We start from the raw sequence: 18089 nt of genomic DNA, 5'->3' as shown, positions 1-18089 counted from the left end.
TGGCCTGTCGCTTTGCAAGTGTCAGGCTCCTTTCAGGGAGGAGCTTAGTTGTTACCTTACCCCCTTTGTTGATGGATAATATGATACAATACCCTTGCATCATGATGTGAAAGGGCATGTCCTTTGGCATCATCCTTGACTTTGAATAATGAATTCTACTTCTTAGTATCTGTGTAACCATGGTTTAAGTTCCTTTAATTTTGGAAGTGTCCATTTTCTCATCTATAAAGTGAAGAAAGTGAAGAAAGCCAGGCACAGTAGTGTTCACCTATAATCCCAGTGACTAAGGAGGCCAGGGCAGGAGGATCAAAAATTTAAGGTCAGCCTTTGCATCTTAGCAGATCCTGTTTTAAAATTAAAAGAACTGGGTATGTAGCTCAGTGGTAAAATACCCCTGCGTTCAATCCTCAATACAAAAGAAGAAAGAAAAGAAAATGAAGACAATATATACCTTATAAAATTGTCATGTAGAAAAAAAATTACTTGTCAGATACCTGGTATATAGTAGATTCTTAGTACATGTTAACATCCTAAAATTACATAGCAGTGAGAGATTTTCCTTTTGTTGCAAGGGTGAAGGTATGTGGAAAAATCATAACTTGCCATTGTGATTGACAATGGACATTGTTCTCTTTCAAAGACAGCAGAAATCTTAGTTTGTTTTGTCTGAGTCTGAAATATGTATTGGCCTGTGCCCATGGTATGGAAACTCCAAATCTTGGACCACAGAGTGGAATAATGAGAGAAGAGTGATAATGGTAGGAGCAACTTAGTTGTGGTAGTTGAGATCTTTGTTGAAAGTTGAGAAAAGACAGTGTGTGTTTACTTGAATACATTCTGCATATTGGAAATATTTAATTTTGAATGATTAGGTCTAGAAAAAAGTCTCATCCTCCAAGAATGCCTTACCTACAGAAACATTGTGTTGCTAATTTGGCTCTTTGGGGTAGCATATAGGTTGTTGTCTGAAGTCAGAGCTCATGAGGTACCTGCCTGTCTGGACAGTGGATACCACAGAGTCCTTAGCATGTTTGTTTCTCTTGAACTGGGCTTCTATCCACGGCATTACACTTTCATTATGGAACCAAATGATTCCATTGAAGTTCTCACCACATTAGTAGTGGAAGAAAAAGTGTTTATATGAAAACAGTAAAAAATATTGTTATTTACTTTTTAGGCCTTGCTTTGCTAATAATGTAAAGTAAAATAAAGTAGGTTTGCACTTTTTAAAGGGCTTCATTGTTTGATTTATTACATTGCAGTCATAGTGAAACACATGCTGGGGAATCTGTAAAATTCCTTCCATATTCCTGTGAATGATAATTTTCCCAATTATGTTTTCAAATCTAATTCAGCTTAGTAGGTATTTGACTTTTTTCCATCATATGCTAGGCCTTAACAGATTCCCAGAACGTTCATTTTTTAATTTGTTAAAATTCAACAGCAATAGTTGATATTCAACAGCCTACTATATGACTAATACCATTTTGTAGTTATAGTGAAAACTGGGATACACAATTATTTGCTGTTACAGGAAACTCATTGATGTTTTCAAGTAACAATTTAAAAACCTGAAAATGTAGTTCGTCCTTTGTTTTTCTTAATAGTTATACGTAATAGTGGGGTTCATTTTGACATAGTCATAAAATGCATATAACATAGTTTTCCCCATTTCAATCCTTAGTACTTCCTCTTCCCCTCCACTCTCCCCCCATCCCCTTTCTCTGCTGCTTCTGCTTTTTTTTTTTTTTTCTTTCTTTCTTTTAATGGTGCTGGGAATGAACAGGGAATCAGGCATGCTAGGCAAGTGCTCTACCATTGATCTACATCCCAGCTCTGAAAACAAGTTTTGAGAAATTTGATGAAAAAAGTACTATTAGAGCTCAGAGGAAGAAGGGATTTCTTTTAGAAAGAGAAAAATTTGTGTGTCATAAAAAAAAAAAAAAAAGAACTAATAAGATGACCCACTGGTGTCCTTCTTTCATCAGGGGAGTCTAATACTATTTTCGTGGTCATCTGTGCTTTCTTTAGGTCATGACTGCTGTGAGACAGTGAAGGTGCTGCTGTGTGCTTCCAAAGAGGGCCTGCCTGTGTTTGTGGTAGCTGAAGAAGACTTCCATTTTGTCCAGGATGAGGCATATGACGCAGCTCAATTTCTGGCAACCAGTGCTGGAAATCAGCAGGCTCTGAACTTCACTCGTTTTCTTGACCGGTCAGGACCCCCATCTGGGGATGTGAATTCCCTTGATGAGAAGGTTGCACTGGCATTCAGACACTTGAAGCTGCCAGCAGAGTGGAATGTTTTGGGGACAGATCAGACTTTGCATGGTGAGAATTGCATGATCCACAAACTGAGTTCAGAACATTTCTGTTTTTGTATGGGACTGCTTTTGTATGGTTATTATATCGAAGTACTTCTCCCTTAAAATTACTGTAGCAAATTAGTCTTGAAGGCATCTTTTCAAGGTTCTTTGAGCTGTTAATCTTGTCCTACCAGTGAAGTGACCCAAGAGAAGGTACCCATATGGATAGTGGTCTAGCACTTCTCAAACAAAGGCAGAGGTTTGCCTTTCATTAGAACAGTAGCAGAGTAACCGTTTGGTGTTTCATTATTCAAGACCAGGTTTACTGTGTTCTGAAATTCTCAAGATTGTACAAAGTTGGAGGAAAAGAGGACTGAGGAGTATGCCATGGGAACATGAAAGTGGGATAAGCTTTGAGAAGCCTACAGTTCCTTAACCAGGGTAGTTTCACTTTTACTGATTTTGTGTACTGGCCTTCCATATAAAAATTCTTTAAGTAAAGGCCTCTGCTTTTTAGAAACACTGATATAATTGGTATATACATAGGTCTTCTGAATCACAAGGGGTTTCCCACATAATTACTCTTGTAGCAGATGACATCTATTAGATGTTATAATTACACAAATATTTTTTCCACTGAAATATAATATATACCTGGGATCCCTAAATAACAACATCTTTCTCTGCTGAGTGCAAATCCAGTGAAAAATTTAGGTTCTCACAGAGACAGTTCAGAATGTTTGCTTTAATACATATGAAAACAAGATTGGAAGACTGACCTCAGAGCTTCCAGAAAGGCTTGCCAGAGGCTTTCTCTGTCATCTCTAGAAGAGTGGACAGTCACACTCTGCCTTCAGAGTCTACCTATCTTTGACTATTGTGCTGTGTAGGGCCAGCAGACCAGAAGTCCCCCTTTCTACAGGTGAGCAGTTCTTGAGGAGAATTGCCCAGATAGGACTAAGCAAGGCATGCCCAGTTCCTGCTCTCTCAGACCTGTCAGGTAAGTTGATTATTCCTTCCAGGAAAGAATGGTGAAGAAGTACTGCTAGCACTGAGTCTCTTAAATCCATGGAATTTAACAGTCAAGCCTGTGATCAACCAGTGGAATTGTGTCAGGCCTATGGTCAGATGCTACCAAGTCAGGCTTCTCGAGGTTATATATAAAGGAAAAGTCTGTACTATAAAAATCAAGAAAGAAGGCACCCCCAATCCCTTTTAAATTTATATACCATCCAAGAAACTTCTGCTTTACTAAGTAGAATATCTTGAGGTCTGAGTACTTGAGTACCTAATTAGAAACCTAATGATGTGCCCTAAAACCTGTAGTTTCTGCCATTTCTGTATTAAAGTGGGAATGACTTTTACAAATCAGTATCAAGTTAAATAGAACTGTGTTAATTATTTCTGGAGCTAATGGAACTTTTATGGTTTTGCTTTCTCTTTTTAAAAATAGGATCAGGAATTAATTTGTTCACGTTAAAAAGATTAAAAGAACTATTGGAAATAGCAGAGGTCTTAAACTTCGACTGTATCACTTTTCTTCTCTGGACCTTAGCTTCCTTGTCTTTAATAGGAGGAAACTGGCCATCTTTAATTTTTTGTGTAGTTTCCATGTACTCCTAAAGTTTTATGTTGTACAAAATTGCTTAAGCAGTGTCAGCAAAGAATAAACAAGATTTGAATACGTGCAGGATTTTAAGATGAAAACCATAATACAGTACCATTATACACATATTAGAATAGTTAAGATTAAAGATGCTAAGTGCTGGCAAGGATGTAGTACATTCTCATAGACTGCTGGTGGGAATGCACAGTAGAACTGCAACTCTGGAAAAGTTCAGCATTTAAAAAAAAAGAAAAGTTAAATGTATGTTTACAGTAAGATCCAGCATTCCCACTTTGGGGCATTTTATCCTAGAGAAATGAAGACTTACATTCACTAAAAAGTCTGTGTACAAATGTGTCTATAGCAGCATTAATCATAATCACCAAAAGGGGCAATAACCCAGGTCTCCCTCTCTGACTGAATATGTGAACAAACTGTGATATATCTATACATCAGAATACTACTCAGCAATAAACAAGGAACAAACTATTGATAATGTGCAGTAACTTGGATACATTTTAAATGCATTGTGCTAACTAAAAGTCACTTTCCAAAAGTAATGTACTTACATGACATTCTGGAAAAAGCACCATTAAAGTAACCAAGAAGACATCAGTAGTTACCAGAGTTGAGATTAGGGTAAAAGTCTGGTTGTAAAGGAGTATTATGAGGAGGGAATTCTTTAGGAGCATTGAAGTTATTTTGTATCTTGTTGGTGGTAGTGGTATAAGAATCTATGTGTTATATTTGAGTATACCACAGTGAATCTCACCGTCCTGTACATCCACAGGAAATTAATTAAAAATATAATAATAACTATGGACAAATGGCAGAAGGATCAATAGAAGGAAGAGAGCAAAGGTAGGGAAGGGGAAGGAGAGGTACTTGGGTCTGAAGCAGATAGAATATATTCCATGCTTGTATAATTACGCCAAAATGTATTCTACTGTTATGTATAACTAAAAAATAAATAAATAAAAAGAGTATATGTGGTAAAATTCATAGAATTGTACACCTTCTAAAAGTTATTTTATTTTACATACATTTAAAATAATTTAGTAACAAAAATAATTAAACAAGTTAGGTTGAATACTTTCAATATGAAATGTACACAAAGAACTTGATAGAACTGCCAGTCCAGCTAGGATCAGGAATCGGCTTTCAAGTGCTCCATGTACCTTGCAGTTTAGATTGTTCTCTTAGTTGTGAATTGGAATCTAAGAACACTGCACTGGTGTGATCAGGGCAGAGTAACACCATTTAAAGAGTTAATCATGCTTGCTATTGAGGGATGAAACTAATGGGATAATCTGCTCACATCAGTCACTTTTCACTTTAGTTACTTTTAAAAGGGTATTTAAAAGAAAAAGGTATGAAGTAAGCTTGGTGCCTGGGAAAATACAGGTAAATAGGGTACCTCATTACATAAGAGAAATACTTGCTGTTGAAGGCTGGGATATTTACGGATGTCCCAACCTAATACACAGACAAAGGAATCATGTAAGATTTATGGCTAATCCTCTTTAATTGTTGAGATGCAGTGCTTTTTGGCTTTTTTTCAGGTAAGTGACTCCTTTGAAAATAGCTCAGATTTCTCCTCAGAAAAAAAATACAAATAGGTATCTTCCTGCAAGCATTAACATGTACTAATTTTTACAGTCTCCCTGAACTTTAGTTGTGAACATGGAATTAAGAAGCCTTGGTTTAGATGTGATATTTTAAAATGGAAAGAACATGGGTGTTGGAATCAGACTGTTTACATCCTGGTTTTATTGCCATAGTTTTTGGAAAATACCATATCACTATTACTCAGTTTCCTTACTATAAAACAGAGGAAAGTATAGTTTGATAGTGTGTGCTGGTTTCCAGGGTAGTCATTTCAAACATATTGTGACCAACATCCAGTAACCTTTTAGACACACAAAACACTGATAAGCCATGACAATGGATGGTGGTATGTCCTTTGAAAGGATGAAACAGGACAGCCCTAAAAGACTCTTCAAAGCAAAATGAAACTGTTTTGCTGGACTCAGAGCTCATGTTAATCCTTACTTTCAAATAGAGGAAGAGTGAGTTTATCCATTTTAATTCTTCCAAGTGTTTCCCAATCCCTAGTTATATAAAGAAGCCCCTATACTATACTTTTGGTCACAGATCTGCCTTAAATGCAGATAATAAGGATTATTCTTGATAGAGAGAGGGAGGATGATTGGGGGACAAGGGTGTTCTCATTTTCTGAGTTTTCCAAGTCTCATTTAATGTTGTTTCAGTTCTTCATTGCCTCCGTGGCTAATGAGAATAGTTTCTCATTTGAGACCTCTGTGTAGTAGCAATCAACTTGACTCTCAGATAGTTTAGAGTGGGCCCATTGAAGACTTGATCTAGAGGAATCAAAGAGAAATAGCCCGGGGAAAGTGTTCCTTCTTACTTAGTAATGTTATTGTATAACTAAGTGAAAAAAAAGATGTAGTCATCTTTGGGGGTGGAAATCTTCCCCACAATGAGAGAATTGGCTGGACAGAAAGATGACAGGTTTAAGAAAGACTGCTCTGAGAACAGTCTGTGCATTCCCACTTCTACATGTCTGATTTTGGTTAGTAGATCCTCCACCTTAATCTTTTGGTGCTTTAGTTCTAGCAGTCTTTTTAGAGTATGGGATAGCTTTTCATGGAAGGTTTTCTTTAGCTGCACTGGTAGTACTTGTCAGTTTTTTCAGCTATCATCACTGTTAAAGAAGAAAACAGTAAAATATAAAAAGACTGGTAATGGATTTTTTCCTTGGCAAAGAATTAAGAACTACTGACTCCAAGACAAGCAGTACCCTGTAGCAACCAGGGGTAAGCTGTAAAAGGTTTTGTTGCTTCTCAAATCTTCGTTTTGTCACAGGGTTATAAGTCTTGTTTTAGAAAAAGTTCCTTTTGTCACACTGTCAAATTAAGAGTGTTTTTACTTTCTCATTTAGTGTGAGAATTCCTGCATTATATGAGACTTTAGGTTTATTTATGAGGCAGTCCAGAATAGTAAGAATGAATGGTGATTTTGGAATCCCATTCTGTGCAGAAAAGCTAGGCCTTCAGAGAGGCCTAAACAGGATAACCTGCCAGCATGGGTCCAGTGAAATACCATTTAGTATAAAGAAAAAAATATCGTAAGTATTCATGTGGAATACTGTGAGAATGGTTTTCTTTAAGAAACCAAAGCAAAATTTAGAAGACACTTTTCATTTGTCTTAAAAGATCAAAGAAGTCAGACCTTTTATAGAGTTAAGATAAAGAAGCAACAAGATGTAGGTTTCAAGAGTCAGGGTTCAACTAGAGAAGGAAAACTGAAGGGGAAATAAACATTTAAAGATTCATGAATAGCTGGGGAGTCTGGCTAAATAAGTGGACAAGGTCAAATCCACCAACATGGGCCAAACCTATTGTCCTTGGGTCCTCAGAAAAGGGAGATCCTGAGCAGAGTGGAATTCCATAGGCATTGGCATAGGCTGAAGGTGTCCTCCATAGACAAGGTCCTTACTCCAGGGTAAAACTAAGCCCTGCTTTTATTTTACCTTTTTTTTTTTTTTTTAAAGCTCTGCTTTTAAAGAATTCCAACTGATTCACTCAGGTCTTACCCCATGTTTACCAGGATAAATCTCCCTTATGAAATCAATTGATAAAAGAGCTTTAATTAATTACATCTGCAAAAGAAGCTATCTGAAGGGCATAGATGGAGAGGGAGTTGGTAGAAATGCTGCAAGGACACCCAGAATCCCAGGGCATAATTAAATTCACATTGAGATGAAGAACTCAATTGAGCTTGTAGGAAATTCAGTTAATGATCAGGAAAAAAAGGTTGAGTAGCTCTCAGAATACGGGGGGAATAATCACAAATCGTTAAAGAGAAAATACAGAAACTGAGAATAGAGAATTGGGGATTTATCATGAGTTATTGGTGATTTGCAGTTTGAGACAGAAGGAACAAAAAACAGTATTAAAGATAGTAATTTGGGTAAAAGTTTCTATACTTTTTTTTAAATTAGAGCTTTAAAGTTATACATAGTAGTTGGGTTCATTCCAACAACCTCATACATTCATGGAAATTGATTTCAGTTGATGATTCTCCCCCTTTCCTCCCATCCTCCTTCCCCTCTCCTATTTTTTTTATCTACTTGACTTTTTGCTCATCTATTAATTTCTATTTGATCAGTTCTTTATAATATCCTATCTTCTCCCCACTGTTTCCTTTATTTTACCTAGCTTCCGCATATGAGAGAACATTTGACCTTTGAGTTTCTGAGTTTGGTTTATTTCATTTAGCATCACATTCTTCATTTTCATCCATTTACCAGCAAATGACATAATTTAATTCTTTTTTTTTTTAAAAGATGGACACAATACCTTTATTTATTTACTTTTATGTGGTGCTGAGGATCAAACCCAGTGCCTCAACGTGCGCCAGGCAAGCACTCTGCTGCTGAGCTAAAACCCCAGCCCCAATTTAATTCTTTTTTATGGCTGAGTAGAACTCCATTTGTGTATGTTTGTATACACCACAATTTCTTAATCCTTTCATTTATTGACAGGCATCTGGGTTGATCTCATAATTATTGTGAATGTGCTGCTATAAACATGGAAGTGGCAGTGTTGCTATAGTATGTGGAGTTTAAGTCTTTTGGGAAAATACCAAGGAGTGGGGCTTTTATGCCCTTAAAACAATACAGACTAGAAGAAATTCCACTTATATGTTAATTTGTTAATTCCTTTGTACCTTGGCTACCTCTTCTACAAACCTAATTCAGATGACTTATGTGAAGATAAAATAATGTGTGGAAAATGAAGAAGGGAACATTTAAATAAGCTGACATGTGTAATGCATGTCATAGAAGAATTTTCAAATCCTCGTTTTGGTTGTGGGCAAGCTATTAATTCTGTGAACTTATGTTCATTTGCAAAATTAAGACAGTGAGACCATATGGGGTTATTGTGAGAATAGAAGGGAAAATGTTGGTATAAACTACATATCCCACTAAATGGAATGTAGCAGTTCCTCACTGCATATTACTTTTTTTCAATCTGTTGTTTGCAGAATGAGGCTAGCTAAAAGCAGATGTGGCACCTATTACTGAAAACTTCAGAAGGAGACTAGAGGAGGATTAGTGTAGGGATCAGGGTGCCAGGTTCTGAGCAGGTATGCGGCCTTATTGTTGAAATTTCGTGACTCAAAGTCTAAACTGACTTGGAGTAGATAAGGGACTAAAAATGGTAGGGGGGAGGGGAGAAATCTACTTTAAGGAAGTATTAATCTCCCTTTAAGGCTGGAATTAACCAGCTCTGAAAACTGTCACATTTCCTGGTCAGTAAGTGCCTCATTCGTACCTTAGTTTTTGATAGGAATGTCAGAATGCTTGTGAGCGACTGTAAAGCATAAGTCAGATGACAATGTTTGATTTTTTTGTGAGAGTTCTTTCTGTCCTTGCCACCCACCTCCTCAGACGTGTTGATTATTACAGTTTGTACTTGCACATGTAATGGGGCATCAACTTTTTTCCCCCCTGTACTTGGGATTGAACCCAGGGCTCAGTGAAGAAGTTGAGGCCCAAAGGAAGCCAGGAGAATGAGATGTGAAAGCTAAGACATGAGGAAGAAGGCAGGCCCAACCCTGGAGTTGAGTAATGCACAGCCTCTTGGGGTGACATTCAGCAGCCCTGAAGTGGCCTTATGTCCTGTCAAGAGCATGACTGAGGAAGAGGGTGTTGCTAGTGAACCCAGAAAGTGACTTGAAGTCTAGGAGGACTGGGCAGAGAGCAGGGAGAAGGAGAACTGACATTTAATGAGTACATGCTGCAGCCAGTCATTAGACTAACATTTCACCTGCCTCCTCTCATTTGTAACAACATCTCTGAGTGATGGTCTACTACTCTAGGAATGAAGAAAGTGAGGCTCAGAGAGGCAAATGAATCATGCCTGGTAACTACCAGGTTTGAACCCAGAATTGTCTGACTCGAAGTCCTTGCTTATTCCACCATTTTCATAGTGACTCACACCAAGAAGGAGCCTTCGTTTCAAGTGGAAGAACCCCAAGCACATGTTTTTCTTTCTGAAATTATTAGCGTATTGTCTGTCTTATTATGCCCGCAGATGCATTTATTTTTCATATTAAACATGCAAACAAACAAAAAGCTGGCAGTGCCAGCTGTTTCATGTGCCCTTAATGTCAGGGAATAAAAAGACCTGTGTGTACTTAACAAGTAGAACCTGTTTTTAGTGTTTAACTAGCCAACTCTTGTCTGGGTGTTCTTTTCAAATGTAATTACACCCTTTATGATACATCCATTCTAAGTCCTAACAGCTATTCTCCTTGTGTCCCATCTTGTGTGACTGCCTTTATTATTTATTTGTATTTTTAAAGGAAAAGAACATGTGTGAAGTCATCTTTATAAACCTCATTGTGAAATTTGTTGAACAAATGTTAAAATACAGAAAGAACTTGATTCTTTTTGTGGGAACGTCTCCTATGTAAGATTTTACTTCCCATACTTTTTTCTAGCTTTCTTTTGTCTTTACTTGGGGTCGATTCTACTTGACCTCAATAAAGGTCTTCGTGCTGTGTGCAATAGCTTACCTTCAAAATATCAGGCACTTGGAGGTAGTGGTGTTTACTTGTCTTTTGTTTGTTTGCTTGTCCTGTTTTTTTTTTTTTTTTTCCCCTTCTGATATTCTTATTTATTTTCATGTTCTCCCAATTTAGATGGTGGCCCCCGGGAGACATTGATGCATTTTGCTGTGCGGCTGGGACTGCTGCGGTTGACATGGTTCCTGTTGCAGAAGCCGGGTGGCCGCGGAGCTCTCAGCATCCACAACCAGGAAGGGGCAACACCTGTGAGCTTGGCCTTGGAGAGAGGTTATCACCAGCTACACCAGCTTCTAACTGAGTGAGTGCTTATTCTCTCTCCCTCCCCACATCCATTGCCAGCTCCACCTCCTGATTCATAATGGTACCACCCACTTGGTATCATCTGCCTGTGAGCTTGCCATGAATTACCATCTCAGCCCTGTGTCTTGCCTTCTCCTGGAGGTTTGTAAGCTTGTTTCTACTGACTGCTTCAATATCTGAGGGACACAAACGTAAGTTATTGCCATTTGCTTCCCTGCTTCTTACCTCTTACATTTTACCAGACACTCAGAATTAATCTTTTCTCTGGGGGTAACAGAGCATTACCAATGTATAGGGTTCATCTTGGTTTTGTATAAGAGGAAAGTTTTCCTAATCCACTTTTTTTTTTTTTCTGGTATATCTTAAGACTTGAAAGATTAGTCAGAAGTATTACTTTCATATTATAACTGCTTATAGAAAATATTATAAACAATTTAATTTTGGTTTGAATGTAATTTCTGTGAATAAAATTGAGAGCAATGGTCTCTTAATATGAATATCAGTAAAAAGCTGGCTGAATTGTTTAGGAATCATGCAGTAGGAAATCCTGTTTGTCTCTGGCTCCGATCGTTTCAATTCTCATCTGACTCTTTAAAGAAAGAGGCCTTTGGAGGATGGTTGTTAGTCAAAACATTTGAAGAGTTTGGTTTATTTATTTCTTCTTTTCCTTGTATAAATAGGGAAATAAGCACATTGGAGCAGCCAACACTTTTTAATTGGAATATTTATAAAAGTCAGAAACTTTAAGAAGGTTCTGTTATTTAATATATTTTCTATTAGTTTTATGTGTATCATATTTTCTACCACATTATCCGAACAAGAATAAACCATCCGTGTTCTTTAATGATTGAAGGACCCTTCTAAAATGAGGCAGTTTTCCCAAATTCTCAGATATTTGTGCATGCCAGATTCAATTTGGTTAAATTTTATATTTTATCATTTTTAGCAGTGTGTGAAGAAGGTAGTGTGTGGCAGGACTGTGAAGACATCTGAGAGTGTAATGCTACTTACAGTTATATAGACAGTTTTTTCTTTTTTCATTTTTCAAACTTACAACTTTCTCAGTCAAGCCAGATGGAAGCTTCTTTGCAGACAGCTTTCTGATAGGTGCTACAGATACAATGGTGGTAGAGGGAGCTTTCTTTATCTCAAATGAGCTTTGGATACCTGAGCTTCCGTGTGACAGTATTCCAGAGAGTGATATGTTCCACTCCTTCGTACTTCCCATCTGGCCAGAGATTGGATTCATTCTGCTGTTTGCCTGATGGTCTCAGGAAGGGAGGTAGGGAGGTATTGTTCCAGAAGATGAAACAATTAACTCTGTATACTGTTGTGAAGTTCAAATGCACTTCCTCTAAATTTGATTTTATAGCTCAGAATGCTTTCTGGGAAGCAGAGTTGGTTAAGGATTGCCATCCAAAAATGGGGAAACAGTGATTACAACAGCTTCGTTATAATGCTTAGAAGGGGATGTCACAAGACTGTTATTGCAGCACAGCTTTAAGAAAACTAGAGTATGTTTATTCTTGGAGAATTTTTGCTTACTTTAACTGCCCTGTTAAATGTGGAAAAACCAGTTTTTTCTTTTGAAGGGAGAGAGGTAAGGGAAAACCAACTTGAGAAATCTCCAAGTAGAGGACTTTGATAGGAGAGTATGAGCATCTTGCTGCAAATCTAGCTCTTAATTTGAATTCTTCTGAACTGTTATTGCTCTGAAGCCTAGAAAAAGTGCTGAGTCACAGCTAGCAATTAAGAAATGATAAGGAGGTGATTCTCCAAATCCCTCCGTCTTACTGTGGTACCGGCAGTCTTTGCTAGAATTTCAAACAGGTTTTTTTTTTTTGGCTACTCCCTATGTTTTTTTTGGTGTGTATTCATATACCATAAAATTTAACTCTTTTAATCATTTTAAGGTGTATGATTCACAATGATGTTTAACCATCACCACTATCCATTTCCAGAACTTTTTCATAACCCCAAACCAAAACACTATACCCATAAAGTACTAACTTCCCTTTTAGTCTCTTTCCCCAGCCCCTAGTAAACTCTGTTCTACTTTCTACCTCCAAGAATTTTCCAGTTCTAGTGAGAATCATTCAGTATTTGTCCTTCTATGTCTGACTTCTTTCACCTAGCATAATATCCTTATGTTGTAGCATGGGTCAGATAATAATTGCGGAAAGATTAGATTTTAAATGTTCTCATCACAAAAAATAAGTAGGTAAAGTGATGCCATGTTAAGTTACTTGATTAATCTTTCGATAATACATTTATATACATATATCAAAACATCACGTTGTACCCCATGCATATATAGTTATTGTTAAAAAAAAAAAGTCCATGCATAGCCAAAAGATGGGAATACCCTAAATGACACTCAGCAGATAAAGAAAATATGTTTAAATGAAATGGAATATTATTCAGCCCTTAAAAAAGAGAAATATCATCTTTATCAGATGAGGAAACTGATCCAAACGGGTTAAATTTGACTACATTTCGGTAGGAAGGTAAGGGACCACAAATAGAAGCCATATTTCCTAAGAAGCTATCTAGAGCTTCTTTCATTCCTAGGATTCTTATCAGGGGGCGCCTAAACAAAGACTTCATAAGGTCTATAGCCTTTTTGTTTTTTAAGTCTTTATTTTTTAGTTGTAGCCAGACACAACATTTTATGTATTTTTATGTAGTGCTGACAATTGAACCCAGGGCCTCTCATGTGCTAGGTGAGTGGTCTACCGCTGAGCCACAACCCCAGCCTGGTCTGTAGCCTTTTAAATTATAGGCATATATACACAATGGAGTATTATTCAGCAATAAAAGAGAATAGAATCATGGTATTTGCAGGTAAATGGATGGAGTTAGAGAACATAATGCTAAGAAAAGTTAGCCAATCCCCAAAAACCAAATATTGAATGTTTTCTTTGATATAAGGAAGCTGATTCATAGTGGGATAGGGAGAAGGAGCATGGGAGGAATAGACGAACTCCGATGGGGGCGGGGAGGTAAAGGGAGGAGACATGGGGTAATTAATGATGGTTGAATGTGATGATCATTATTATCCAAAGTACATGTTTGGAGATACGAATTGGTGTGAGTATACTATGTATACAACCAGAGGTATGAAAAATTGAGCTCTATATATGTAATAAGAATTGTAATGCATTCCACTGTTATATATAAAATAAAAAAGAGATAAATAAATTTTAAAAAATAAATAAATTATAGACAAGACCTTAATGGACATTTCTGAGTAGAGTTTGTTTTGGGAGATTCACAAAAGGGTTTGTAAAAAGTTAAGAATTGACATAGTGTGTATAATGGTACCACATTTCACCTGATAATCATTGCTACCATATTAACAGATATCCATGGGTATTCTGTGTCATCCTGATCTTGTACCAGAGACAGTTTAGTAATAAGTGATTTTTTTTTTTTAAGTAACACTGGTACAAAGTTTTTAAAAAGCTTCACATAATAGTCACATCCCACTGTTCAAAAAAATTGGCATAAATCTATCTTTACTAAACTGGTTAGATGTCTTTACCTGACACCCTGCTCTTTAAAAATTTTTTTTTATATATAGACCTGCCTCTTATCACTGCTTTTCAATTACAGTGAAATAGAGGTGTGGTACTATGTACATTTTACATTTACTAAATAACTGTTCACATTCTTCTCTTTACTGAGAAGTCAAATTGATTTTATAGCCCTCTCAGGACAGTTATTTTAATTCCTTGCTGCTTTGCCTATTAACTAATTAATTCACTTTTAATTGGTGGTATTGTGCTGGTTAAAGCCCAAACTGTTTTTATGTTTCTTTGTCTGGACAGTCCATTGACAGTCCATTTTGATAAACTGTGAAAATGTTTTGCTGTTCTTAGAAGAATTCTCTAAGTCTTGTGAATTTAGGGAACTCTTGGAATTGATATTAAATCTCACAAGATAATAGGAACTATTTAAGACATTTTTGGTAGTTTTCTTTTCCTGTAACTTATGATGTTAGGTTTCACTTAGTACAGTGACAGGGAATGGGAGATTTTTTTTTTTTTTTTTTAATATTCTTCATTGTAGATGGACACAATACTTTTTAAAAAAAATTTTTTTTAGTTGTATATGGACACAACATCTTTTATTTATTTTTATGTGGTGCTGAGTTTTGAACCCAGTGCCTCACATGTACGAGGCAAGTGCTCTACTGCTCAGCCCCAGCCCCAGCCCCTTTTATTTTATTTATATGTCGTAATGAGGATTGAACCCAGTGCCTCACACATGCTAGACAAGCGTTGTGCCACTGAGCCACAACCCCAGCCTGCAGGGAAGGGAGATTTTATTGACTTATTACTCCTTTAGTTTAAATTTTGATTTTATATTATGATACAAATATATTTATGATCTGAGAATTCACCTTAAATAAAATGTTACCAGGTTTTTGAGAAATCTTAACCCCCAGAAGATTACACCTAATCCTGTTCCTGCTTTAGGTGCACAGTCTTCCCCAATCTGAAGACCCCACCCAAGGTCACCTAGCTAGTGATGGGATAAAGTAGGGACAGAATCCTGGTCTGTAGGCTCTTGGTAAAATGCTAGGAAGTGACTACTTGAGATGAATGTGGCATTGGTGTCATCTAAGATGAGAATATTAAAGCCAAATGTTATCATATATAGCTGATAAATTGCACATCACAAAGAAGGAATTTTAGGACCTGGACTGCTCATGTGGGGAAGGGCCAAACTGAGGATAAGAGGCAGCTCTAAATATGCAAACTTGGAAGTCAAATCTAAGTTTGCATTTTGGCTCTGCCATTTTTAGCTGTATTATTATATTCATTATAATATTTAATATTATAATATGTATTACTATACTTGTTATATTTGTTATAATAATACAGCTAAAAATATCAGATATATACTAAATAATTCTCCTCTTTAAGCCTTGATTTCTTCATTGTATAAATAAAAGATGATAATATCTACCTCGAAGAATGATAGCAGATGGCCTGCTGAAAAATTGGGGCTTTTCATGCAGATTCTGGTCATTTGTAGAGCCGTAAGTATTTCAAGTTTGAAGAGAGAGAGAGAGTGCGATATGAACTGCTGAGAGGTGAAGAGTTTAATTAAAATCTAAGCTTTCTCATTTAGTAGCTTATATGATTTGGGAAAAAAAAATCACCTATTCATTCTGAGTCTCGTGTTTCTCATTGCTTATTGATAATACAATTCGGCCTACATCTCAAGGTTGTTGGAGCTAAAATGCTCCAACATGTCCCTTGAGAGCCAATTTAAAAGTATTTGTCCTCATAAACTTTGTATCATTTTTTTGTATCAGTTCAACAAATCTTTATTTATTGAGTGCCTATAGTGCACTGGAATCCATAGTTGGTAAATTACAGATATAATTTTATTTCAGCCTTATGATGACTGTCCTAAAGTTAATTTGTTTTACGGGTAGAATGTGGAAGCTTGAGAGTAAAGTGACTCCCCAAGCCTATTAGAGTAAAGTATTAGAGCTACTCTTGCATAGACATCTGTGGAATTCCAAGGCCCATATTCTTCCCCTACAGGAATGTGAGGGGAAAGAAGAGACTCAGAAAGAAGCTACTGATATACTGGATGAAATAGTACTTAATTTTGAAAGTGCTATATGGTTTTCATTTAGCACCTCTTCTCTATTTTTGCTGAAGAAAACATGGTCCTTACTATAATAATTTTACCTTTATATTACCCATCATTTTAAAGAATTATTGATTACACTTAAGCTATTGTTTTACATTTTGATTCTCACTATGGCCAGATGAATGGGTAGAGTAGGTGGTATTATCTAGGTGAGAGAAGTGAAATGTCTTGCTCAAGGTCACAAAGTATCAGAAACTAGGCTTAGATCCAAAGTCCACTAATCTGTCCAGTTTGAGAAGATTCTTGAGAATGTGCAAAACACCGACCCAGCCTGGCTAGCACTAGGTGCTCAGTCATTGCCCATTGTAGTAGGCAGTGCTGACCCCTGAGAACTTACAGGGACAAACCCCTCAGAGGTTTTGTCCCTGTAAGTTCTCAAGTTCTTCCTTTGAGATGCTTACACGGGAAAACATGGCTTCAGGGTCAGGAAGTAGAAAAGCTACTCAAGTATACATATTTTCATACTAAAGTCAAGTACTGTTACACAAGATGTTTGGTCAGCATAGTGATTTCAGGGTCCTCTTCAAATACTTGACTGTGGGTCCTCAGTAGCCTATCCAGTGCAGAACGAGATTGGGACCTTTGGTTTTGCTTAAGGGGAAAAGGATGGAGAAAAAAAAGGTGGGGGTAGGGGTGTACAAACTTAACCTTCAGAATCATGGCCTGAGAACCGGATTTGAAATGACTGGACATTTTTCTGGCCTAAGTCCTATTTCTTTATCTCACTGTGAATCTATCTGACCTCCTTTGTCACTGTGTGATCTGGGTCTTTGTGTTTTGGTAAAAATGAAGTGGTGGAAGTGGGTGGAAACTAGAGATGGGGAAGAGCACTAACATTTATTAAATACAAATACCTGCTTTGTATTATGCATGAATGCTGCATTTAGTGCTGTGTATGTGTTCTCATTTAAAACCTCTCCACAAATCTTTAAGGTATAGTTGGTACAGTTAGTGTTCTTCTACACTTGAGAAAATAGACCCAGAGAGTCTAACTATGATGATTCAGTGATCTGGTTTTTAGTGTCGTCTTTTTTCTTTTTGTAATTTTTCTTCTGAATGACGAAGAATTTTGAAATTCATGTGTTTTTTAAGCCATTCAGCTAATAATCTCAGTATTGCTGTTTCTGGCAACATACTGTAAAATTACAAAATAGATTTTCTGAGGATAATATTGTACTGATAAGACAGTAACTGTAGTTACCATTTATTGTATTTGTCCTAGGCATCTTGCATAAATTCTCATATTATCTTCTCCCTGTCTCTTTGGAGATGAGGACATTATCCCCATTTCACAAGAAAATTGCCACAGATGGTAAGTGATGAAACTGAAATTTGAACATCTCCAAAGTCCATCAACTTTTACACTGCCTTGGACTTTCCACGAAAAAAAGTTGGGTATTGGAAGTTAGTTTAACGCACAAAACCTTTCCAAGTGTCTTGTATTTCTTTCCATACACTGCTTTTCTCTTTCTGCTCTGAGTGTAGATGGTCTGAGCATTTGTTCATTCTCTGTGGCCATGTGACATTTGGGCCTCAGAGTTTTCAAATTCTCCTTGGCAACAGCATGTGATTTTGAAAACACTTGTTTC

At 36.8% G+C, this 18089-nt stretch overlaps 1 protein-coding gene across 7 annotated transcripts in view; it reads left to right on the top strand.

Moving 5' to 3' along the window:
* The window catches only part of Akap13 (A-kinase anchoring protein 13), a 346713-nt gene that overhangs the window by 130813 nt on the left and 197811 nt on the right, over positions 1-18089 (top strand). For all 7 annotated transcript variants that reach the window (XM_071608649.1, XM_071608648.1, XM_071608646.1 and 4 more), the window contains exons 4-5: positions 2032-2328; positions 10642-10825. In XM_071608649.1, coding sequence (XP_071464750.1) covers positions 2032-2328; positions 10642-10825 — 481 coding nt within the window. The remainder of the gene's footprint in view (positions 1-2031; positions 2329-10641; positions 10826-18089) is intronic.

This window comes from Marmota flaviventris, chromosome 2 (assembly GCF_047511675.1).
Source record: "Marmota flaviventris isolate mMarFla1 chromosome 2, mMarFla1.hap1, whole genome shotgun sequence".
NCBI lineage: Eukaryota > Metazoa > Chordata > Mammalia > Rodentia > Sciuridae > Marmota > Marmota flaviventris.
The sequence above is the reverse complement of the archived record's forward strand: the minus strand, read 5'-3'. Positions and strand labels throughout refer to the sequence as shown.